Genomic DNA, 24,978 nt, shown 5'->3' with positions numbered 1-24,978 from the left:
TTACTTGTTTTTCTAGACCTTTTTGATTTCACCAAATTTGGCTTGGAGACACTGCATTTTACTGTGCAGTGACAATGAATACAGTTTGCTTAATCTAGTATCACCTCTGTGCGTGTGTAATTGTGAAAAGATTAAAGACTTTATGTAAGGTCAGATGTGCGTGTTCAGTGTTACTAACACTGTACTTCAGTTTTTTTTACTGGTCTGACCCCATTTTGATGCTTGAGAATGGATTTAATTCCCATACCTATGGGAATAAGTTGGGAGGAGGGTAGATAAGACATCTCTGATAGTGGGACACTTGTGACATTGTAGTGGTGAGAGTAGGGAACAGGGCGAGAGAGCTATGACCATGTGGTGTGTAGGTGAAGACCTGTGACAGTGATGTGGATGAGATGTGGTTAGTGGGTATGTAGGTAAAGTGGCTGCAAAAGCCATGAGAGCAGAGGAGGAGGGAGCTGTTTAACCCACAAAGTTTTTGAGTTAAAAGCAACCACCCGTAATATTTGATTTGTAAGGTCAGGATTCAAGTCTCAAGGTTTGGCCAGTTATGTCATGCTAACCTTTTTTTAAAAAAATACTGAGATTAAAGGAGCCATACAAGTTTTAGCACTCGGTTGGAGTTTCATGTCAACCAGGGCTGGCTCAGATCTCACAACCTCAAAATTTCAGCTGGCAACCCAACTTAGAGTTGTGATCCACCATTTGGGAATCACCATGCTTACATTTCATCTATACCACACAACTATGACATAATCTGGACTTGCGTGACTATACTTGGAAGATGTGAATTTCAAACCACTTGATTAATTGTTTCAAATATTATCACTCAGATAGTAGAAGATATTCAGCATAGGTCTAAAGTAAATACTTGGAAAACATAATTGCTAGGCTGACATTCAGTCATTAGACATTTTTTAGTGGGAAAAGATGTTTTTCACTGGAAGAATTTAATAATTTTACAAGCAGATAGTTGAAGGCACACTGTCACTGACAGCTTACAGCAAAGATGCAGAATGTATAAATGATCTGTGTGATTCATAAATACACATTTCTAATGAACAAAGTGTGGAAAATCTAGCATTATAGAGAAATTGCTTTTTTTATATATAAATAATATAACAGCATTTTGGAAGAAAACAGGTGGAAATTTAGGTAGATTAGATTAGATTACTTACAGTGTGGAAACAGGTCCTTCGGCCCAACAAGTCTACACCGACCCACCCAGACCCATTCCCCAATATATACCCCTGCACCTAACACTACGGGCAATTTAGCATGGCCAATTCACCTAACCTGCACATCTTTGGACTGTGGGAGGAAACCAGAGCACTCGGAGGAAACCCACGCAGACACGGGGAGAATTTGCAAACTCCACACAGTCAGTCGCTTGAGGCGGGAATTGAATCCAGGTCTCTGGCGCTGTGAGGCAGCAGTGCTAACCACTGTGCCACTGTGCCGCCCACAAATGTGGTAGATTTTTCAACCCAAATATGAAGGTGTAGAAAATCTGTTGAATGTTAGCTTCTGTAGTTACAGTGATTGTGACTTTTTATAGACGTTTCCTAATCAAATTGCTCAAGATGTTACACACTGCTGGATTAGGTAGGATTTGAATCTGGGCCTCCTGGTCCAGAGGTATGGATCTTACCACTGCACTACAACACAACAGTCCCTTTGAGACTTTTTTAATATATTAGAAAACTGGAAACATCTGTGTTATCATTAGCTGTTAACACCTGGGAAGTAGTGAGTGCAGCAGGCTATTAAATTCTGCCCCATTGCCATTTAAACGTCTGTTAATACCTGAACCTGCTGTACCTGTGATTTCAATCACCTCCAGCATTTCCCTGGAAATAGTAACGAATGAACCTCCAAGCTTTTGACGATGTACTGAGGAGTCAAATACTAATGCTTAGCAGCACCCCAAGGCCCTCAGTAGTGCTTGGGACTCCACACAGTTGGATAAACATAACAGAAATCCTGACATTCATTTCCCAAAATTATTCTCACCAAATGCCTTTGTCTAGATTTGTAGCCAAAACACTGAGGAATAGATTATGTGATTTTTTTTTATTCTTTCACAAGTCTAAGACTGATAATTTGGTCAGCTACACTCCAAGCAGAATTAATGGATGAGCTTAGAGTGTGGTGGAGAAGTTATTCTGATTCAAAGATCGTCCCCTGCTTAAAATGCAATAATCTTTTTATAAGTACATTTATAGAACCTCAATAACATTTTTGCTTATTACAGTCTTCTTGCAATGGCTTTGCTGAGGGTTCTACTTTCAAGACATACACAATCACCCTCATATGCTGAACATTAAACATCAACAAGTTCTCTAAAATACGTGGGTGTGTTTCTAGTTAAGGTCAATTAAGATAATTGCATAGTTTTTGTTTAAACAGCAAAACATGCTATTCAGTTATGTACACTTGAAGGGACATTTAAGGGTGCAGTGTGAACCTGAATCACAAGTTGATTTAATTTCTAAGTGGCTTTCTTTCATTGTCTTCAGCAAAATGTATGAACAGCAGGTCACACTTAAGATTACTCATTTTCCAAGCAAATGTAATGGTATATAAGTAATTCAATTATTCACTACTACAAAAATATTAAGATTTTGATTACTGATTTTTCTAGAAAGATCTTATGATGTCCCTTCGACAATGAGACAAAAATGTCCTATGTGTCTGATGTGAGGAATAGTCAAAGTACAATAAATTTCTGGAAATACTCAGCAGGTTAGTCAGCATCTGTGGAGAGAACAGATAAGTTAACATTTGAGGTGTAACCCTTTGTCAATTCTTGAGCAAGTTACAAATGAAAAAAAAATTAAAAAGAGCAGAACACACATGCATGTGCTCTATATAGTTATGTGGCAGACATAGAAGAAAAAGGGAACAGATTCTGGCAGTCTATGACAGAAGACAATGTTAGTAGTTTTGAATGGTTTTCTCAGTTTTTTACATAAAAGAGAGATGGAGTCAACACTTTGGATCACTGCTGTCTGCACTCTGATTCTTTTTATTTTTTTACCCATGCCTTTTTCATCTTCCTGGTTCCTGTTCTGCTTGAACATACTCTGCATTGCTGGTTTTGCATGGTTTCATTTCTCCCTGCCCTACCTCACTCTACCTCACACTCTCACAGCTATTGACAATTCCTTGTGTATTGTAAATATCTTTAATTTCTCCTATTTTTATTCCTATAGTATTGTGTTATGAAGCTAAAATTATTTATATACTTTAGATTTCAAGTAATTGCAAAGTAGGACAAAATAAAGTCAAAAGTAAGTATGTTGAGTTGGAAGAGAGCTAATGTTGTAAGTTGAAAAGGGATTTGGCCTAAGTGGATTGCAAAGATTTGCAAGTTAAGCAGTGAAGAATTGGTCTGTGTACAAGCATACACATTCCCACGAGGTAAAGGAAAGCCATCAAAAGTTAGGTTTCTCTGGATTACTGAAGATATAGAATTAAATGAAACAGAAAAAAAGGAGGTTCATGGTAAATATCAGGGTCTTAATACAGTAGAGGAGAAAGTGAGGACTGTAGATGCTGGAGATCAGAGCTGAAGATGTGTTGCTGGAAAAGCGCAGCAGGTCAGGCAGCATCCAAGGAGCAGGAGGATCGACGTTTCGGGCATGAGCCCTTCTTCAGGAATTTTTACGGTAGAGCCCTAAGTTGAATACAGAAAGTACAGGTAAGAGTTGAAAAAGGAAATGAGAAAAAGAAAGCATTTGAGAAGAGATCGGTGAATAATATAAAAGTTATCACACAATCCCTTATTAAAGTATAACTAGTAAATAGGTAATAGAAGGCATAGAACTAAGACCGTAGAAGAGATGATCTTGTTCCAAAGAACGTGGCTGGAATTTGATGAATACTTCACATTTGTATTCACTAAAGAAGAGTATGGTTCCAATAAAGGGAAGAGGATGTGGAATATGGAATAAGATTTTTTAAAAAAGTAAAGAAAAGGTATTGGTAAGGTCGACAGCGGTCAAAGTAGAAAGCAATCATCCAGTGATATCCCAGTGGAATATATCAAAAATACCTGAGGGAAATAGGAGTGGTAATGAATTAGACTACAATCGACCACATTTCCTTCATGCAAGAGGACTGGAAGATTGCAAAAAAAGGGATAAATTTGGCAACTATAAGCCAGTCATAGAATCCCTACAGTGTGGAAGCAGGCCATTCAGTCGACACCAATCCTCCGAAGAGCATCCCACTCAAAGCCAGCTCCCTTTACCAGTAACCCTGTATTTCCCTTTGTATAATCCACCCAACCTACACATCCCTGAATCCCTGGACACAATGGACAACTTAGCAATAACCAGTGCACCTAATTTGCACATCAGAGGGCCTGGAGGAAACCCACACAGACCTTGGGAGAATGTGCAAACTCCGTACAGACAGTCGTCCAAGGATGGAATCAAACCCGAGTCCCTAGCACTGTGCGGCAACAGTGCCAACCAATTGAGAAAAAAACAGACCTGGTAAATGAAAACTAGCATGGATTAGTTAAAGATAAATTGTGTTTGTTGAACTGAATTCAGTTATTTAGTGATGCACAAGAGTGCATGAGAGGAGTCTGGTTGGTGTCGTGTATGCCACCTCTGCAAAGGTGTTTGATAAAGGAGCACTTAATACATTTATTAGCAAATTTATTGATGTCCTTGGTAGTAAATGAACAGTGGCTGCTTGGAAATCAGGTCACGAACAAAAAGAGGAGAGTTACAGATAATGCTTGCATATTAAATTGGATTCTGTATTGGGATAGCTGAGAATTTTAGGTTTTTTTATTAATCTGTTTTTGTGAATCCAAGTTGCCTTTACAAAGATTCCAGATGACATGAAACTCTGAAATGACGGAAACAATGAGATGGATAGAAGTAGACATACAAAAGACATAGAGTGATGAAATCAGTACGTGTATGACATAATTGTAACTTAGTGACCTGATTGATTTTCTTCCTATGAAAATTAGTGTCAGCTAAGAAGTCCAATTTTAAAGGAGGTACAAGAACAGAGATACTTGGTGTAAATGCACATAAGTCTTTGAACATGGTAGGACAAGTTGAGAAAGTTGTTCGGAAGACGTTTGAGATCCTATACTTTGTGAAAAGTGAGGAAGTTATAAAACACTGTTTAGGTCCTGGCTCATTTAATCTGTCTAACTCTGCATCATGCACTTTAAGAACGATGTCAAAGCATTGGAGAAGCTACAGAGAAGATTTTAATGGAGCGGTACCAACATCTTAGACGTCTTATATCTTGTGCAGTAGGATTATTTTTCCCGGAGCAGAAACAAGGAGAGATTTGGCTAAAATGTTAAAAGTTTGACAGGTTACAAAGGGAGTAACTGTTTCCAGTGGCAAAATTATAAGTAAGCAAATGACACAGATTGAAGATAATTGGCAAAATAATCAAAAATGACATCAAGAAAAATAAATACTGCATGCAGTGACTTCTGATGATTTATTATGCAGTGCTGAAGAATGTCACAACAATACATTTGATAATAGTTTGAAAGGAAATTAGATGCATACTTGAAATGGAAAAAATTGCAAGGCTATTTAGAAAGAACAGAGGACTGCATCTAATTAAATTGATCTTCCAAATTGCAAACAAAGGCACAGTGTTGTCCAGTATGTGACTGTGCTGTAACTGATGTACCTATTTTGGTTTCTCATTTATGTGTTTTACTCACCATCCTACTACCTTTGTGTCTTTGTCACATCTCGCCATCTTTCCTTTTTTGCTTTCTTTAATATGCTGCAACTTTCTTTTATTTATGACAAAAGTTACATTTGGAATATTAACTCATCTGTTCTCTCCACAGAGACTGCCAGACTTGCTATGTTTCCTATTGTTTCAAATTTCCAGCATCTGGAGATATTTTGTTTTATATTTACGACTTTGACATTGACTTAAGTGAATTGAACTAAACTTTGCATAAGTAACAAAATGTAACTGTACATGGAATTCAAGTATAAGATTCACATGTAGTGAGTTTGTTGAGAAGATTAAATTATTCCCTTGTTAAAATAAAACTTAAAATGAGACAAACCTGACCTAGTTAATTGAAAGTATTTATTTTATCCATATTGCTATTAATCATTCATTCAACAAATAAATAATATTTTACAGTTGGATTACCAGAAGGCGAATCATTTTCAGATTTTACGCTATTCAATTTAAAGCAAATCCCTAAAGACCATGGAGGCAGATATGTCAATCCACTAATATATATTTCAACATGTTATTTAAAACCACTGCTGTGCCATGAGATGTTCCATTTCATAGCGGTACATCAGTCCAACTTGAACTATGGGGAAGGGGTAAAACCACCTTAGAATGGACAGCTTTTTAATCTAATGAATGAGAATATTATAATGTAGCTTTATATTGGTGATTTGTTCATCTAATCTCTGGTCAGATAATTTGCTGAAGCTCAACCTGATTCATCAGCATTCTTCCTAAATGTCTGAAATGGTATTATTGAGATATTCAACTTTTGGATGATTGTCTGTGTGATTCTTTGTAGCTCATAGTGTATGTGCTAAAAAGATAATACCATAATAAACAAAACACAAGTTATGATAGTTTATAATGCCTTACCATAGTTTGGGAGGGAGTTGGGGGTTGGGGGTTGTGGAAGGTGGTGTGGCAGGAGCAGCAGCATTTTTCTGTGCCTCTGCACTGCAGTTTGTCTACCAAAGCAGCATGAGGAAGAGTCCTGACATTTGCTTTACTTCCTTAAAATATCATCTTTCTCCACCAAAGATGAAAGTCTTTTCCTTTTCCTCTGGCTTAAATGTGAAGTTTTCATTACTAAACGTAAATAATTAAACGTAAATGGGAATAGTGCTGGAAGTTATAGTGATAAGTTATGATGAACTACCTTATTGAATATACTGTACTGCTGGAAAGGATGTTGCCTCCAGAGAGCATCAGGTCACTGTTGAATTGGAAGCTAGGGCAGCATGCATGACAGAGCAGTTTATTTGAAGGCCTTGTGGGCTAACAGACTCTAATTGTATACTGTCTTTTTGTGGTATTGTTACATTGTAAATGATTATTTTAAGTAATCAGTTCTTGTTAAACTAATTACTGATAGAAAACTAAAATTGTGCTTGTCCAAGAGCTGAAGCTCGCAATTTGATTTATTACGATTTGTTGAACATATTCAGGGTGACTGTGAAGTAATATTCCTTTTAGTGTTGAGACAGGCAGTGCAAATTCCATTCTCTTGCTTTCACAAATTAATTTTAAATGTTATGTAAAGATCTGAAGTAGTATCTATAATTTCTTAAAATTGAAGTGAATTTGAAAATTCGGATCACAATTTGCCATTTTAAATTGCCTAGATGTACTGTTATTAACTGCTACCCAGAAATATCTGTGCCAGGGGATCTGAAACAATTTATCATGGTTGATAGAAGATTATATTCATTGGTCAGATCATCGCGCTGAGGATTTATTTGCCTTTAAATGGTTGGTAGTGCCAAATGCTATACAAGTGGTACTACTTTGTATTAGAGCTATTTGTATCTTGACTCTGAATAATTTTATTTCTTAACGAAGATCTTATAAGTAATTGCTTTGAGTCAGAATTTGGGAGAATATGATCAATTGACTTTTCCAGTTCTTTTAAGTTTCAAATCCCATTTAAATAATGGAGCTAATACTGTGTTGTGAATCTGAAAGACACCAAAATACTGGAAGCCCGTGAGGTTAACCAACAGAAAGAAAGTCCAGTTTTCTTTTTACAGCATTCTGAAATCATTTGAAGAATATGACAGAAATCAACTATCATGAGATGGGATTCCCCACTTTCCAATCCACATTTACCACACAGGGCTACACTCTACAACTGGAGCTTCATAACATAACTTTATTCACCAACATTGACTGAGAGAGTAGGATTTTGTGCAGCTCCACTCAGTGTGTTTTTAGCAGAGAGTAGTCACTTACAATAGTTTCCACTTTCCTGCCCTCCATTGTGCCAACTCCCTTATTGAACGCTGGTACTGCCAAGACTGATGGAGTTATTAGACACACAGATTGGCTGGAAGATCTCAAAGATGGAAATTCCTCCAACTAAGGGGTTAGATTACTTACAGTGTGGAAACAGGCCCTTCGGCCCAACAAGTCCACACTGACCCGCCGAAGCGCAACCCACCCATACCCCTACATTTACCCCTTACCTAACACTACGGGCAATTTAGCATGGCCAGTTCATCAGAGCCATAGAGATGTACAGAACGGAAACAGATCCTTCGGTTGAACTCGTCCGTGCTGACCAGATATCCTAATCTAATTTAGTCCCATTTGCCAGCACTTGACTCATAACTCTCCAAATCCTTCCTATTCATATATCCATCCAGATGCCTTTTAAATGCTGTAATTGTACCAGCCTCCACACTTCCTCTGGCAGCTCATTCCATACACGTACCTCCCTCTGTGTGAAAACATTGCCTCTTAGGTCCCTTTTATATCTTTCCCCTCTCACCCTAATGTTCTTGACTCCCCAACCCAGGGAAAAGACTTTGCCTATTTACCCTATCCATGTCTCATAATTTTGTAAACCTCTATAAGGTCACCCCTCAGCCTTCGACATTCCAGGGAAAACAGCCCCAGCCTGTTCAGCCTCTCCCTGTAGCTCAAATCCTCCAACCCTGGCAACATCCTTGTAAATCTTTTCTGAACCCTTTCAAGTTTCACAACATCTTTCCGATAGGAAGGAGACCAGAATTGCATGCAATATTCCAACAGTGGCCTAACCAATGTCCTGTACAGCCGCAACATGGCCTCCCAACTCCTATACTCAATACTCTGACCAATAAAGGAAAGCATACCAAATATCTCCTTCACTATCCTATCTCCCTGTGATTCTACTTCCAAGGCGCAATGAACCTGCACTCCAAGGTCTCTTCGTTCAGTAATACTTCCGAGGACCTTACCATTAAGTGTATAAGTCCTGCTAAGATTTGCTTTTCCAACTTTTCCAAAATGCAGCACTTTACATTTATTTAAATTAAACCCCATCTGCCACTCCTCAACCCATTGGCCCATCTGATCAAGGTCCCATTGTACTCTGAGGTAACCTTTATCATTGTCCACTGACACCTCCAATTTTAGTCTCATCTGCAAACTTGCTAACTATACCTCCTATGTTCACATCCAAATAATTTATATAAATGCAGTGGACCCAACACCGATCCTTGTGGCACACCACTGGTCACAAGCCTCCACTCTGAAAACAACCCTCCACCACCACCCTCTGTCTTCTACCTTCGAGCCAGTTCTTTATCCAAATAGATAGTTCTCCCTGTATTCTATGATATCTAAGTTTGCTAATCAGTCTCCCATGAGGTACCTTGTCGAACACCTTACTGAAGTCCATACACATCACATCTACCACTCTGCCCTCATCAATCCTCTTTGTTACATCTTCAAAAAGCTCAATCATGTTGGTAAGACATGATTTCCCATGCACAAAGCCATGTTGACTATCCCTAATCAGTCCTTGTCTTTCCAAATACATGTAAATCCTGTTCCTCGGGATTCCCTCCAACAACTTGCCTACCACCAATGTCAGGCTCACTGGTCTAAAGTTCCCTGGCTTTTCCTGACCACCTTTCCCAAATAGTGGCACCACGTTAGTCAACCTCCAGCTTCCAGCACCTCCCCTGTGACGATCGATGATACGAATATCTCAGCAAAGTGCCCAGCAATCAGTTCCCTAGCTTCCCACAGAATTCTAGGTACTCCTGATCAGGTCCTGGGGATTTGTCCACTTCTAGTGTTTCAAGACATCCAGCATCTCCTCTGTAATATGAACATTTTTCAAGACGTCACTATCTATTTCCCCACATTCCATACCTCCCATGTCCTTCTCCACAGTAAACACTGATGCAAAATACTCAATTAGTATCTTCCTCATCTCCTGAGCCTCCACACATAGGCTGCCTTGCTGATCTTTGAGGGGAGCCTCTTCTCTTTCTAGTTACCTTTTTGTCCTTAATGGATTTATAAAATTTCTTTGGATTCTCCTGAACCTTATTTACCAAAGCTATTTCATGTCCCCTTTTTGCCCTCCTGATTTCCCCCTTAAGTGTACTCCTATCTTTTTTATACGCGTCTAAGGATGCACTCAATCTCTGCTGTCGATACCTCACATATGCTTCCTTTTTCTTAACCAAAACTTCAATTTCTCAAGTCATCCAGCTTTCCTACACCTACCAGCCTTTCCTTTTACTCTAACAGGAATATACTGCCTTCGGACTCTCATTATGTCATTTTTGAAGGCTTCCCATTTTCCAGTCATCCCTTTACCTGTGAACATCTACTCCCATCAGCTTTTGAAAGTTCTTGCCTAAAACCATCAAATTAGCCTTCCTCCACTATAGAATTTCAGTTTTTAGATCTGGTCTATCATTTTCCATCACAGTTATGGTCGTTAGCCAAGATGCTCCTCACTGACACCTCAGTCACTTGCCCTGTCTTATTTCCAAGAGTAGGTCAAGTTTTGCACCTTCTCTAGTAGGTACATCCACATCCTGAATCAGAAAATTTTCTTGTACGCACTTAACAAATTCCACTCCATCTAAACCTTTAACACTATGGCAGTCCCAGTCTATGTTTGGAAAGTTAAAATCCCCTACCATAACCACCCTATTATTCTTATAATAACTGAAATCTCCTTCCAATTTTTTTTCAATTTCCTGCTGACTATTGGGGGGTCTATAATACAATTTCAGTAAGGTGATCATCCCTTTCTTATTTCTCAGTTTCACCCAAATAACTTGCCTGGATGTATCCCCAGGAGTATCCTTCCTGGATACAGGGGTAATGCTATCCCTTATCAAAAATGCCACTCCCCCTCCTTTCTTGCTCCCTTTTTATCCTTCCTATAGCATTTGTATCCTGGAACATTAAACTGCCAGTCCTGTCCATCCCTGAGCCATGTTTCTGTAATTGCTATGATATCCCAGTCCCATGTTCCTAACCATGCCCTGAGTTCATCTGCCTTCCCTGTTCTTTATCAGTCCTACCTTGGCCTCTGTTTTGTTCCTGCCTGCCCTGAATGTTTAATTCGCTTCTTTTCCCAACTGTACCAGTCTCAGATTGATCTCTTTCCTCACTATTTCCCTGGATCTTCCCCCCACCAACTTTACTAGCTTAAATCCTCCTGAGCAGCTCGAGCAAATCTCACTGGCTGTAAATTAGTCCCCTTCCAATTCAGGTGCAATCCGTCCATCTTGTACAGGTCACTTCTACCCCAGAAGAGATTCCAATGATCCAAAAATGTGAAGCCTCCTCCCCTGCATCAGCTCCTCAGCCATGCATTCATCTGTTCTATCCTCCTATTCCAACCCACACTAGCTCGTAGCACTGGGAGTAACCCAGATATTACTACACTCAAGGGCCTCCTTTCTAAATTCCTGCCTTCAGAATCTCATCCTTTTCCCTTCCTATATCATTAGTTCCTATGTGTACAATGACCTCCTGCTGGTCCGGCTCTCCTTTGAGAACGTTCTGTACCCTCTCTGAGATATCCTTGATCCTGGCACCATGGAAATAACATATCATTCTGATTGTTCGCTGCTGGCCACAGAAATGTCTGTCTGTGCCTCTGACTAGAGAGTTCCCTATAACAGTCAATCGCTTGGAACCCAACGCACCCCTCATTACATTAGAGTCAGTCTCGATAGCAGAAACTTGCCTCTTTGTACTATATACCCCTGAGACTCCATCACCCCCTACGTTGTCCAAAACAGCATACTTATTTGAAATGGCTATAGCCACAGAAAACTCCTACATACCTGCTTACCTCTCCTACCTTTCCTGGAGTTAACCTATCTACCTGACTGTATCTGCGGCTTTTCTCCTTTCCGATAACTGCCATCCATCACACCCCCTAGCTCTTGTAAATTCCTCATTGCCTCTAACTGGCGCTCCAACTGATTCATGCAATCTGAAAGGATTCCCAACCAAAGACACTTGCTGCAGACATAATCATCAGTAACATGCAAACTCTCCCTAAACTCCCAAATCCGACTGGAAGACCACATCACTCTAATAAAGGCCATCTTTGCTCCTTCACAATCTACAGACCCAAAATATAGCACCATCGTTTTGCTCTTTCAAAAAAAGCAGTGTTCCAGGCTAATTTAGTATTTATGGTTTATATTTTAAAAGTATACTCATGAGACAGATCTCAATAAAACATGTAATCAAAAAAGAACCCACTCTGCTCACTACTGTAGACTTGCAGCAAGGCTACACTTAGAAACTATGCACTTATCTGTTCCTATGCTGTGAGCTGTCCCACATAGCTACCTCCAAGCTCTGCTGTGAATTTCACTTGTTTGTTAATTTTTCCTAGATGCATTCTGATGTCCAGAGCAGCAGACAGCAAAGTCAGTAACTGTGCAGATACACCTGTGTGTCAATTAGCAGTGTAGGTTTCGTTTTCTCCCTCTCCCTCTCTGTGTCTGTGTGTCTCTCTCTCTCTCTCTCTTTCTCTCTCTCTCTCTCTGTCTCTCTCTTTCTGTGTCTCTCTCTCTCTCTGTCTGTCTGTCTCTCTCTCTCTCTCCCTCCCTCACTGACCATGTAGTTGCTGCCTTTTGTCTGTCCTCCTCCTTTTAAAAGTGTTGTTTTGATCTTTTTTCCCCAAAGTTTCAAAACAATGCAATAGCATGTAAAACAGTAATTGCTATTCCTGGAATTTGAGGAAGTCACCTCCAACATCTCAAATACCTCAAAAAAAAAAGCAGCTCTTGCAGCCACAATTTTTCTTGTCCTCCATCTTGGATTACCCAGAATCCTTTAACTAACTTTGCCCACTTAAGGTGCACACATGCAGCCATAAAATGCATCCCAAAGTCTTTAAGGAACATGCCTTTTATTTAGCATGCAGCTTTAGGTCGACAGAATTCAGACGTTTTATGAGCTATCATCATGACCAAATTAACCTAGTCTCACTGATACTAGAAAGTGTGCAGATTTAAGTCTGCCAATACGACCTTCCTGTATAATACTTAGTCCTGTCCTGCTCTGTTGCAATGTCACAATATGTAATAGTGTAAATCAGCCAACAGTTTGATATGAATTGTCATTGAATCTGCACGGTAAATCCTGCAGTCAATCTTAAATCCTTCTTGCCCCCTCACCCCAGCTCCCAACTACTACCAACGCCAGCTGTCTACAGCCACTTTCATTATCACACAGTGGCAAATGCAGTCACGTATGTTGTGTGTGATAGAAATGCACTAGCATTTTTTAAAACTTTGAATGTATTATTTGTTAGTACACTGCAATTTTCTTTCCTTGAATTTTTTGTCAGTAAAATAAAGGTCCTAATAATAGAGGATAAATTCTGCACTGTTGAGTTGTGAAATGTACCTGATGGATAAGCAGTTTATTAATAATATTTATATTATTAATCTTTTTACATGAGCAAGAACATTTTAAACCTTTATTTTCTTTTTGAAGGTATGCATCCCATAATGTATTCTGTCCAAGAAGCCATGCTAGGAAGACCGCAGTGGATTCGAGCTGGCACAGATATCTGTTATTACAAGTATGTGCTGTATTTTTGTAGAATAACAATCTGATTTTTCATGTAATTTTCATCTTTTCTTACTGCACTGTGCACAAAAAGTAATTAAATGTAGTTTGAGTTTTTATATTGACACAACATAGAAATTGTTGATTTTTAAGAGAATTGTAATTTCCATACTTCAGCTTCACTTGTTTCTTGCAATAATTTTCCCAGCATTCATTTTACTGTTGAAGACAGTTGCTTTGTTATATAGTTATTGATACACTTACTGTTGGCTGTTGGGAGGTTTGATTGTTTTACTTATGAGCAATCTCAGATTTTCCTAATTTTTGTCAGAAATTGTGGCCTCCCTTAACATTCACAAGATAGATACAGATTAAAATATTTTGAATTGCATTCATCATAACTGAAATGCAAAAAAAATTTAAGCAACAAAAGAGTAACTTGTACAGCATGAGAAGAGGGTGCATGGGGATGTAGTAGAATCTGTCTTAGTTAATTGATTAAGTTCAAATTTGCAATAGGAAAACCGTTTCCTATTAGTCCTGACTCCACTAAGAAAATTACCTAAACCAATTCCGCATATGCTGAATATTATATTTATACACACATCCTGTTCTTTGTAGATAAACCAACATGTCCACAGATTACACTTCTTCCAGTGAGAAAAGAGCTAAGAAGATAAACAATCCCTGCCCATCTTCATTGGATCAATCAGATCCAACATATTTGATTTTAAATTAACTGAGACAGTTAATAGTTCCGGTTGCTTCGTCATACCAGTCAGAGTCCAACCAATTAACACCCTGTTCTTGTGCTGTATAAATTATTAGTTGAACATTATTTCCCTTCTAGGAATCTATGCTCTGTCTTCATAATTAATCCCTCTCTTCCCGTGTAACTATTAATTCTATCCTGGAAAATGTCAGCAACATCTGTGGAGAGAAATCAGTTTTTGCTTTTGGTCCGGTGACACTACGTTAGAATTAGTTGCTGGGGAAAGGTGTATTTTTTTATGCAGAAGATTGGAGTGGGAGTGGGAAAGGAGTAAACTATAGGTGGCAATAGAACTGAAAGGGAGAGAAAAACAGTTGGACAGACAAAGGAGTGGATAACGATTAGGCTAGGACTATGAATCACTACTAATGGAGACAATTGGTAGCTAACAATGGGTAGTGTATAACAGAAGATCATGTGATAACAAGGCCTGTTATGTGGGAGTTGGAGTGAGGACATGGGAGAAGGTGCTTCAAGCCCTAAAAATTGTTGAGCTTGATATTGAGTCCACTGAGGCTATAGAGTTCCCAAGTGGAAAATGAGGTGCTATTCTTCCAGCTTATGCCACCCTTCCTTCCTTTACTATCTATTCTGAATATCCTGAATCCAGGAATATTTATCATCCAGTTTTGCCCTTACTTGAACCAGGTTTCTGTAATTATCACAGGCTGTTGACTGGTTAGTCTGCTGGTCTGGTTGATAAGTCCTGTACCAGATTATGCACTGGTGGGAGTGCACCAAAGCCCCTCTGAGAGCACATTAAATCTTGTATCTTGTTTTCCTTCTAGAAAGAGAGTATAAAGTTTTATCCTCATGTAAAAGTATGTGAATTTTCAAACAAAATTGCAAACAGCTGGACTTCTTTTTTGCAGGCAAACATATTTTGGTACATGTTAAATGATACTGGAGACACGAGAATTAAGTTATGTATTGCAGAATAATCAATTCAGCAAAGGCATTGCAGCATTAAATAGAACATAGAACAGTATAGCACAATATAGCCCTTTGGCCCACAATGTTGTACTGAGCATTTATGTTATCTAATCGAATATTTATGTTAATCTAACGTACATCCCCCTCAATTTACTGCCGCCCATGTGCTTGTCCAACAGTCGCTTAAATGTCCCTAATGTCTCTGACTCTACTACCACCGCTGGCAGTGCATTCCACACACACACCACTCTCTGCGTAAAGAACCTACCTTTGACATCTTTCCTATACCTTCCCCCGGTCACCTTAAAATTATGACCCCTCGTTACACCCAGTTCTGCCCTGGAGAAAAGCCATTTAGATGGACTTGTTCTTCTGCCAGGATCTTTTTCTAAAAACTTATACTCACAATTTGCTGTGATTACTGTCTTTCCTGATAGCATTAATGACCATTGTGCTTAGCTGTTGCATTCATATTCCAGTCGTAGTGTCAAGTTTATATGGTTATCAAATGAAATGTATTGATACCTCCTTGATGTAGAGGGACACTTGGCATGTGACTGATGCATATTCAAGCATCTTTATGAAAAAATCCAGTTTTGATCATGCTAGCTGCCTAGGCGTGGTCCACATTCTACACTAATTCAAAAGCTCACCTTTTTAAAAATTCAATGTATTTTTCTAATCAACCTGTTCAAAGATGTTATGACACACCTCTGGAGCAGGTGGGATCTTAACCTAGGTCTCCTGGTTCAGAGATTGGGACTCTACTACTGTGCAACAAATGGGTCCTAAACACTTTTTTTAAAAGTTTGCCTATTTTTCTAATCAACCTGTTCAGAGCTGTTTTTTTACACCCTTGGAGCAGGTGAAACTTGAGCCATTGGTTCAGGGGTAAGGACACTGCCACTGCACCACAAGACAGCCCTCATCAGGTTACTCTTTTTATTTTTTACTCTTCATTGATTTCGGTAAATTGCCCAAACACTTGCAGGTAGATGTTAACTGCCCTCTGTTGTTTCATTGATTGCTGACAATGACTGTTAACTTACAAAGCTATTACTTATTCTTTATGGTAAGTGCTTATATTCTGGTTGGTAAAATTGCAACAATGAAGATTACTTTAATTCTGACATTTAGAAGGATCTGAAAATAAAACAATCAGAAAGTATTAGAAACATTCCAGATCAAGCAATAGGAAACAAATTCGCATTTCCAAATTTTCAACCATTCACCTGAAATTACCAGTTTCTCTATTTGATTTATCTTTCGTCAAAGTTATGGTGTTCTGCTATGAGCTGTTTTTGTTTTTACAAACAACTTCATAAAATGACTGCAAAGAACATTTATTATTGTTATACAGTTCACCCGCAATTTTCTGTTATGTGAAGTTGCTCCATTAGCAAATCAAGTATCGCCTAAAATGAGACATTACATTAGGGCAAGTTCTCAACAGTACAAATATCTTTTTAGTGAAATATAAATTCCTGCAAAGGCAATTATCCTTTCCCTTGGAAAGGGAATTTGACACTATATTCCAGTTGAGGCCAGATAAGTGTTTTCTAACAGTTCATCATAACCTCCTTGTGTTGTACTTTTCTGCCTTTATTTATAAAGCCCGGGGTCCTGAGTGGCTTGCTAATCAGTTTCTCAAACTCTTATGATCCCTTCAAAGAATTTGACCCTTTCTGTCCTTTATGGATTAGGACAGTGTTAGCATATTAAAATAATTAAAGCTCCATATTATAGGTAATCTGTTGATTTTTTTTTCATCTCTAATTTTACAGTTATTCCTGTCTTTTCCACTAGCTTATGACCAATAATAAAGTACAGTTGTGAAACACTACCTCTACATGTTTATTAACTCTAACCAACTAGATCTAGGAAGTTGAAGCAAAAATAGCTCTAACCTTTCATCAGCAAAATGAGAGAAGGGATTGTCAACATACTATCAAGTGGCATTTGCTCAGCAATAATCTGCTCCTTGATAGTCAGTTGGGTTCTGCCAGGACTACTTAGTTCCTGATCTCATTACAGCTTGATCTAAACATGGGCAAAAGAACTGAACTCCAGATGTGAGGTGAGAATGACTGACTTTGACATCAAGGCAGTGTTTGAATGTGACAGCAAGGATGCGACACAGAAATGGAGTTGGAGGGGTCAGTGCAATGTTCTACGCTTGTTGGAAGCAAACCTAGCACAAAGATTTGGAGATGCTGGTGTTGGACTGGGGTATACAAAGCTAAAAATCAAACAACACCAGGTGTTGTGTGATTTCTAGCATAAAGAAGGATAGTTGTGGTTGTTGGAGATCAATCTTAACAGTCCAAGTTGTGTTCCTTCAGATTTATTTTATTCTGTACACACTTCCGAGGTCTGTGCATGACAAAACCTCCAAATCTGGAAGTCAATGCTGGTGAACAGTGTTGGCATGCCATTTGACATGCACAGACCCATGGAGAGGATATTGAAGCAGTCTGTGTCCATTTGCAGCAAGATCTGGATTACCATTAATGACATGAACATCACTGACCATCTCCCACTACCAATATCTCTGGGGGTTACATTGACCAGAAACTAAAATGGACTAGCCATATACTGTAGACACAGAGTGGATCAGAGCCTAGGAAGTTTGTGGCAATTAACTTACCTCTTAACACTGCTAAGCCTGTCCATTGTCTACAAGGCACAGGTCAGAAGTGAGTTGGAATATTCTCCACTTGCCTGTTTCATTGCAGCTCCAACAACTCTGAATTAGTTTAGGGCAATCATTTAGGGCAATCTAACATTTTTGCATAGTACCTTATCCACCACTTAAACATTCACTTGCACACTTTCACAAACACTGATGTGAGGTGGCACCAGTGTGTACCATCTGTAAAATGCAATGCAGCCGCGCATCAAAGTTCCTTTGACAGTGCTGTCCAGAAGCGTGTATTGTGAACATGGGCTAGCTAGATACCATCAGTAACTTGTTGGGAACAGCTGAAATGATTTACCAGTTTTTTTCAGACATTTTATCTATATAACCAGTATCAGACTCTCCTGCACTATTCATTTGGTGTGGTAGGTAGAATGTCTTTTTGGCTTGACAGCAGCATCTTGTTAGTGGCAAACACACTTTTGTTGTATTGCACTGTAACAGAGTAGAACAGTTAGCTTAACCTGTTGCTCAGTGCTGTGAGATATGCCATACTTTACGTTATGTGATTAATCACATTAGATAATTGAAATAGAATGCACACCTTTCAGGATCAAAAATGATAGCTGTTCCAAACAAGCAAGGCGTGTGCTTGCAAAACTCACACGTTGTCCAGCACTGGATGTGATTCCATGTTTGGAGAACATTTTCGAAATAATCCAGAAAATGCAATTAATTATGTTGACAATCAATTTAAGATTATCAGTTCGACCCAACACCCAGTATTTTCCATTTTTGTACACATGTATGTACTGGAAACTAAGTATGTTATCACACATTTTCATGTTCTTTGTGCACAAAAAGAACATTTGTATGCATTGTCGAGAGTGTGGTGCTGGAAAAGTACGGCAGGATTTCTGTTGAAGGGCTTATGCCCGAAATGTCAATTTTCCTGCTCCTGAGATGCTGCCTGACCTGCTGTGCTTTTCCAGGACCGCACTCTTGACTCTGATCTCCAGCATCTGCAGTCCTCACTTTCTGTTATTTGTATGCATTATTCAAAATACATTACAGCCATTCTCTGATTCTTTTCTCAGGATAATGCATTGCTAACTCAGTCAACCTGGCTATTTAAGACTACAAAACAAAGCTTGGAACATAATTTTCAGTCACCATGAATTGGCACATTCGCTATGGCAATGTCTCAACCAATCAGAATCTACTTGCCAACCAATCAGCACTTTTCTCTCATATAGTATTAACATTGGTCTCCTCTTAATCTTACTGCTTATTATGCAGCATGTGGTTGCTTTAACTCAGAACTCTTTATTTACATTCATGCCTATTTTCAGGTCAATTACTTTTAATGAGATGAATTGTTAACTGTTTCTCCCTTCACAGGTGTTGCCTGACCTACTGCAAGCACCCAGTATTTTCCATTTTTGTATTAAATTTCCAGCATAGGAAGTCTGCTTTCCATTTGACATGACTGTATGATTCTTTTCACCGTACATTGTTTATCATACCATGTTAAATAATAATGACATATAGTTTCATTAGTAGTAATGTTCAGTGATCTTTGTACCATTGATGCTTCGAAAAGAGCAACTTAAATGGCTAACTATGTGGTTTAAAAAAGATTTTAATACAATTATGCCTTTCTTTGTAGGAATCATTTTTCCAGAAGTTCAATAGCAGCTGGGGGTCAAAAAGGAAAATCTTATTACACACTGACATTTACGATGAACTTTGCCCATAAAGATGATGTGTGCTATTTTGCTTACCACTATCCATATACATACTCTACTTTGCAGGTAATATTCATAGTGTAATGTACAGAATCATCATTTTTAATCAGTTGAAATGTGTAACATAGCAATTAATTGCCTATTAGGCAGCATGTGGTTGCTTTAACTCAGAACTCTTTATTTACATTCATGTCTATTTAAGAAGCTGTATTCTGAAATCTATTAGACATACCACAAGTTGCTTTAGGATAGATTTTCATATTGAATATATGTTAAGCTGATGACTTCGTTATAGAACTTGTGTTTTGAATTGCATTTTGCTGAAAGATCTTATATAATTGAGAACCTCAGCATTTTTTAAAAAGACGTTCAATGCTTTTGAGTTTTCTCAAATAATTGACTACTCAAGTCCTAATTTGATTTTTAACTTACATTGAATGGAGATGGAATAAAATAACCTAGTGAGTGACTAGACATACCCGTACTGCATTTTTTTTTGCCTTGAATCATCATGACATCTTTTGCCAAATTCTATAAATAATGCAAATTATAATTCCTGCTTTATTGCAAGTGTCATTATTTAAATCTGTTTTTAAATCTTGATAATCAAAATGAATAATTCACTCAAAAAAACTTTTAGTTCCTTTAAGCTTCATTTAGCTAATAATCTTATAAACACAATTATATTATTGTCTAAATAAATATGCTTGTTCAAAGTACAGTTGTTTAATTCAACTTTCAATATTATTTCTGATATGATTTCATCCAAGTGTGTATTTTTTGGATAAATCAGTTGGACGTTTATCAGAATTAAATGATATTCACAAATGTTTTGATTTTAATTATTTGAAGTTTTGTTCTTTACTTCTTTGTCTCTAATTTTAAAATTTAAAAAACTTAACCCTTAATAGATATGCTGATCCAGTAGCTGATTACTGGATCATGATCCGTGCTGGTTGTGTCCCTCTGTCTAAAGGTTTTCCAACTTGAGCAGTTGCCCCTGAAGGATATAAGCCCAACAGACTGTGAGACATAAGCAAACCGCTTTGAAGACAATAGACCACAGAAAATATCTAGCAAATTTACACCATTGTTCCTCAATTTGGAGAGAACTGAACCAATTGCTGCTACCCCATGTTGAACCTTTCTTAAAGAATACAAGGTTTGTAAATTTCAAATCCAGGAGATTGACTGATGCCCTTTGTGGGACTGAAGGTCTCCAAGTACTCAGGTTTACATCATATGTAGGCATTGTTAATCAGGAATATTTTGTGATGCGGAAGCACACATCCCAGTCTTTGTACTCCATGCTTCAGCATGTTAGTAATAGGCTTATGTTAGTGTGTGCAAAATTCTCTTTTGTGAGGCAGTCTGCATTTACATAGTATCAGATAATAAGAGTTATCGATAGATTGTTAGATAGAAGTAAAGAATTCTCAGATAAAGGATAAGAAATGCAATATTTAAGCATAAGGTATACTATTGAAGTTGAACTTGCAGAAATTTGCTGTAGAATCTGGTACATGAACTGAAATGGGCTTTTTATAGTGTGCATACTTAACTTTTTCTGCTTTATATCCATGGATATGCTTTAAAAGTACTACTTGGCTATAAAACACTTGGAAATGAGCAGCGGATATGAAAGGCACAATATAAATGCAAGTTCATATCTCTTTTTGATGAGTAGTAGTTTTTACAGTTGGTGTCTCAACATAAGGCATAGATTAGTGTTCTAGTTCAAAGCAACCAAGACATGTATTACCATACTTGTGGCTCCTTCTAAAATTGTTCAGTCTTTTTGTTAAAGAATGATCAAATGATATTCTTCAAATCTATTTACGGATGTCCATTTCCAATCTTGATGAACATAAAGACAACAATATGAAAGTAAAATTCAGGATGTAAATATAAATCCCAGGAGGAGCAGAACTATAAACATTTTATTTGCTCCTTTTTAATAAAGATGCACATCCAAAAACTGGAGTCACTGCATGATCCTCAGCTGATTTATTTTCGGCAAGATTCGATCTGTGAAACTTTAGGAGGCAACCCTTGCCCTGTCCTGACCATTACTTCTGTGCCAGAGTCCAAGTCCTGGGAAAATCTGTACCAGTTTAGTAAGTACCTTGATGTGTTCATCTGAGCTTAACATTGTAGTTCATTTACTGGTACCATGAATACATTGAGAGTCTGACCTCTAATTACTCTTTAATAATTGTCTGAAAAACAATATATGGACAAGTATGTTCACTATTCTTTTGCACATGTCTGCATTTTTCAATAGTGTAAACCTTGTATTTCCTCTTGGTCTTCCAAATAAATATAAAATACAACTCCAAAGCACTTTTAAGCACCTCAGCCAAGAGAGATGTATTGTGTTGAGTAGACAGTAGTTGGTGTCATGCTGTTTGTTCATTGTTCATAAAAGAATATTGTCACTGAATCCAATCTATTCTCACTTTGTACCCACATGTTTTAGGATTGATCACTGCATAGTATTCATTTCTGGGAAGTCTGTCGATTGGCCTCGATTTTGCAGTCAGTGATGAAAATACAGATCACCACTGACCTTGTGAATGCTGCCTTCGCTGGCGTAGCAAGTTACAGATATAGTTTTTCTGTTTGTCTTTATTTATATAATTTGGCAGTTTCAATGGAGGAATCTGTGGCTGTCATCAATTTTCAGCCTGACTTGTGCCTGTTCTAATCAGTTGGATGGAAGAATTCTCATAGATGGCAAAGAAAACAAAAAGCAGGAAATATAAATCACATTTAAATTATTGTACACAAAGTGAAATAAAATGTTGACATACAAATAGGATTAAGACAGAAATATAAAGTTTAGAACAAAAAAGCTATTGAAACTAAACTTTGTAGGGTAACTGATGAAAAATTAGCTTTTCAGGGGCTAAGAGATTGCTTAACAATAACTATGACTTGGTAAAATTTAAGTTACTTTTGATTGAACTAAGCTCATGATTGACATTGGTGTTTCCAGTAAACATAATTTCTAAATAGTTGAAGTTCATGACATAGTTGTGATGTCTAATTATTCCATCTGCGGACTTATATAATTCCTATTATAGCAAGTTCCACACTTCTACTTTTAATAAATTGTGTGGATGTCATTGTCAGTTTTACATTGTAATAATGATAATTTTGAAGTCATTACAACCACCAGTCCCAGCCAGTGTTTTCTTTCTTCAACTTAGAGCAGTTAAGGCCAATTTAAATAGCCCTATGGCCCCCTCAAGAAATGATCAAACTTGGCATAGGTTAGGAATAGAAGCTTAGAATTTGCTTCCACACTGAGCCATGCTTTTCCAACAAAATCAACATTTTGTTATCAGCTTAATGTGATTTATTGATTTTTGAATTTAAACCAAGTACAGAAGCTTAATAGTGAGCAAGTTTTGAGAAGATTTGGAGTTCAGGTTGAGGTTCTGGTTGGAGGTTTGCTCACTGAGCTGGAAGGTTCATTTTCAGACATTTCATCACCATACTAGGTAACATCATCAATGGCCTCTGGAAGATATACCTGTAGGTATGGCCCGCTTTCTATTTATGGGTTTAGGTTTCCTTGGGTTGGTGACATCATTTCCTGTGGTGATGTCATTTCCAGTTCTTTTTCTCAGGGGGTGGTAAATGGGATCCAAGTCAATGTGTTTTGTTAATAGAGTTCTGGTTGGAACAATAAACACATTGACTTTGAGCCCATTTACCACCCCCCTGAGAAAAAAAAACAGGAAACTATGTCACCACAGAAAATGATGTCACCGACCCAAGGAAACCCATACGCTTAAATAGGAAGTGGGCCATACTACCTATGCTTCATCCGCAGGCTCACTGATTATGTTACTTATGGTGATAAAACGTCTGAAAACGAACCTGCCAGCTCAGCGAGCAAACCTACATCCAAAGTTAATAGTTTCTAATTTTAATCTCCCAGCTTATCTTTGTTGCCTTGTTGCACATTTTTATCTCTTCTCAACCACCATACTATTCTGCCTAGAAGGATGCGAACAAGACCCATGCCGTTACTTTGTCTATCTATATATCTTTGTTTATGAATATGAAACCAGTTTTGTATCCATGGAAGATTGATATCTATTTAGTGCTAAACGTACATGTAGAGGAGATGCAGGGCAATTTCTGAATATATAATCTTTGAATTTTGTTTTCTGCTTATTCTACAAGCTTGGTTAAATGGTGGAAGAAAAGCTAGTAAACGTGAAAAAAAAGAGTAGCAAGTATTTACCTTTACAATCTTATCCAACGTATCAAATTAACTAAATGGAGGTTATTTAAAAAGCCTTTACAGAGTGTTACTGTGTCTTCCTGTGATCGAATTTAATGGTTCATGCATCATTTCCATTTATTAATGACTCATGACCTTAAACTTGTAACAAGATTTACCAAAATATGAAATAAACAGTAAATGATCCTGTTTTAATGACAAATGCTTGAGAAAGCTCAAGTGTCCATTAGAAAATTTATAGTGACTACTTCGGCATTTGCAAATAAAATAAAGGGAAACCCAAGTGCAATAAGAGCAAAATGTAGAAACAATTAGAGACTAAAACAATAATTTCTGTGGAAGCAGATGTGGGTTTGGTACTTAACAACTGTATTGTTTCTATCTTCACAAATGAGTGGGAACAATACTGATATCTTAATTTAAAAGGAGTACGAAATATTGGAGGGGACGAATGAACATTGGGCAAATATGAAGTGGTTAGTCATTTTTAAAAGTAGATAACTTTCTATGTCTGGATGAAATGCACCCAGAACTTTGTGTGAAATGAAAAAAGAATATCATATGGACTGTTACCAAAGATGCAGAGTGAGCACATAATTACAGATCTGCCAGGCTAGCCTATTAATTGTCATTTAGAAAATATTAGTTAATTAAGGATGTCAGAATGGATTTATTAAGAGAACATCATATCTGACTAATTTAATTGAATTTTCTAACGAGGTTTGAAGGAGGCGTCATTGGTGGTGTAGTTAATAAGGTGTCTGATGTGGTCCAACATAACTGGACTTGTCAGAAAGTTAAAAACCCATGGGGTCCAAAAGGATAATGGCAGATTTGATCCAAAATTGGCTTAGTGACAGGAAACAACTGGTTGATAAATGTTTACTAACTGCAGAGCTATTTCTCATGGGGTCCGGAGGGTAGGCATCATCAGAAAACTTAATAATACGCAAATTTTAAATATGTTTATGTGAAAAAGATCTTTACTATAAGAAGATATCCTTGTGACTTATGAAGTCATCATAAAAGTGGTGAATGGATTTCA

The 24,978-nt window shown here is 37.8% G+C and overlaps 1 protein-coding gene across 5 annotated transcripts in view; it reads left to right on the top strand.

Annotated features, from left to right (window-relative positions):
- agtpbp1 (ATP/GTP binding carboxypeptidase 1) overlaps positions 1 to 24,978 on the top strand; it is a 336,457-nt gene that overhangs the window by 228,222 nt on the left and 83,257 nt on the right. For all 5 annotated transcript variants that reach the window (XM_060838211.1, XM_060838238.1, XM_060838220.1 and 2 more), the window contains 3 exons: positions 13,510 to 13,597; positions 19,597 to 19,741; positions 21,639 to 21,792. In XM_060838211.1, the coding sequence (XP_060694194.1) occupies positions 13,510 to 13,597; positions 19,597 to 19,741; positions 21,639 to 21,792 (387 nt within the window). The remainder of the gene's footprint in view (positions 1 to 13,509; positions 13,598 to 19,596; positions 19,742 to 21,638; positions 21,793 to 24,978) is intronic.

This window comes from Hemiscyllium ocellatum, chromosome 2, assembly GCF_020745735.1.
Source record: "Hemiscyllium ocellatum isolate sHemOce1 chromosome 2, sHemOce1.pat.X.cur, whole genome shotgun sequence".
NCBI lineage: Eukaryota > Metazoa > Chordata > Chondrichthyes > Orectolobiformes > Hemiscylliidae > Hemiscyllium > Hemiscyllium ocellatum.
The sequence above is the reverse complement of the archived record's forward strand: the minus strand, read 5'-3'. Positions and strand labels throughout refer to the sequence as shown.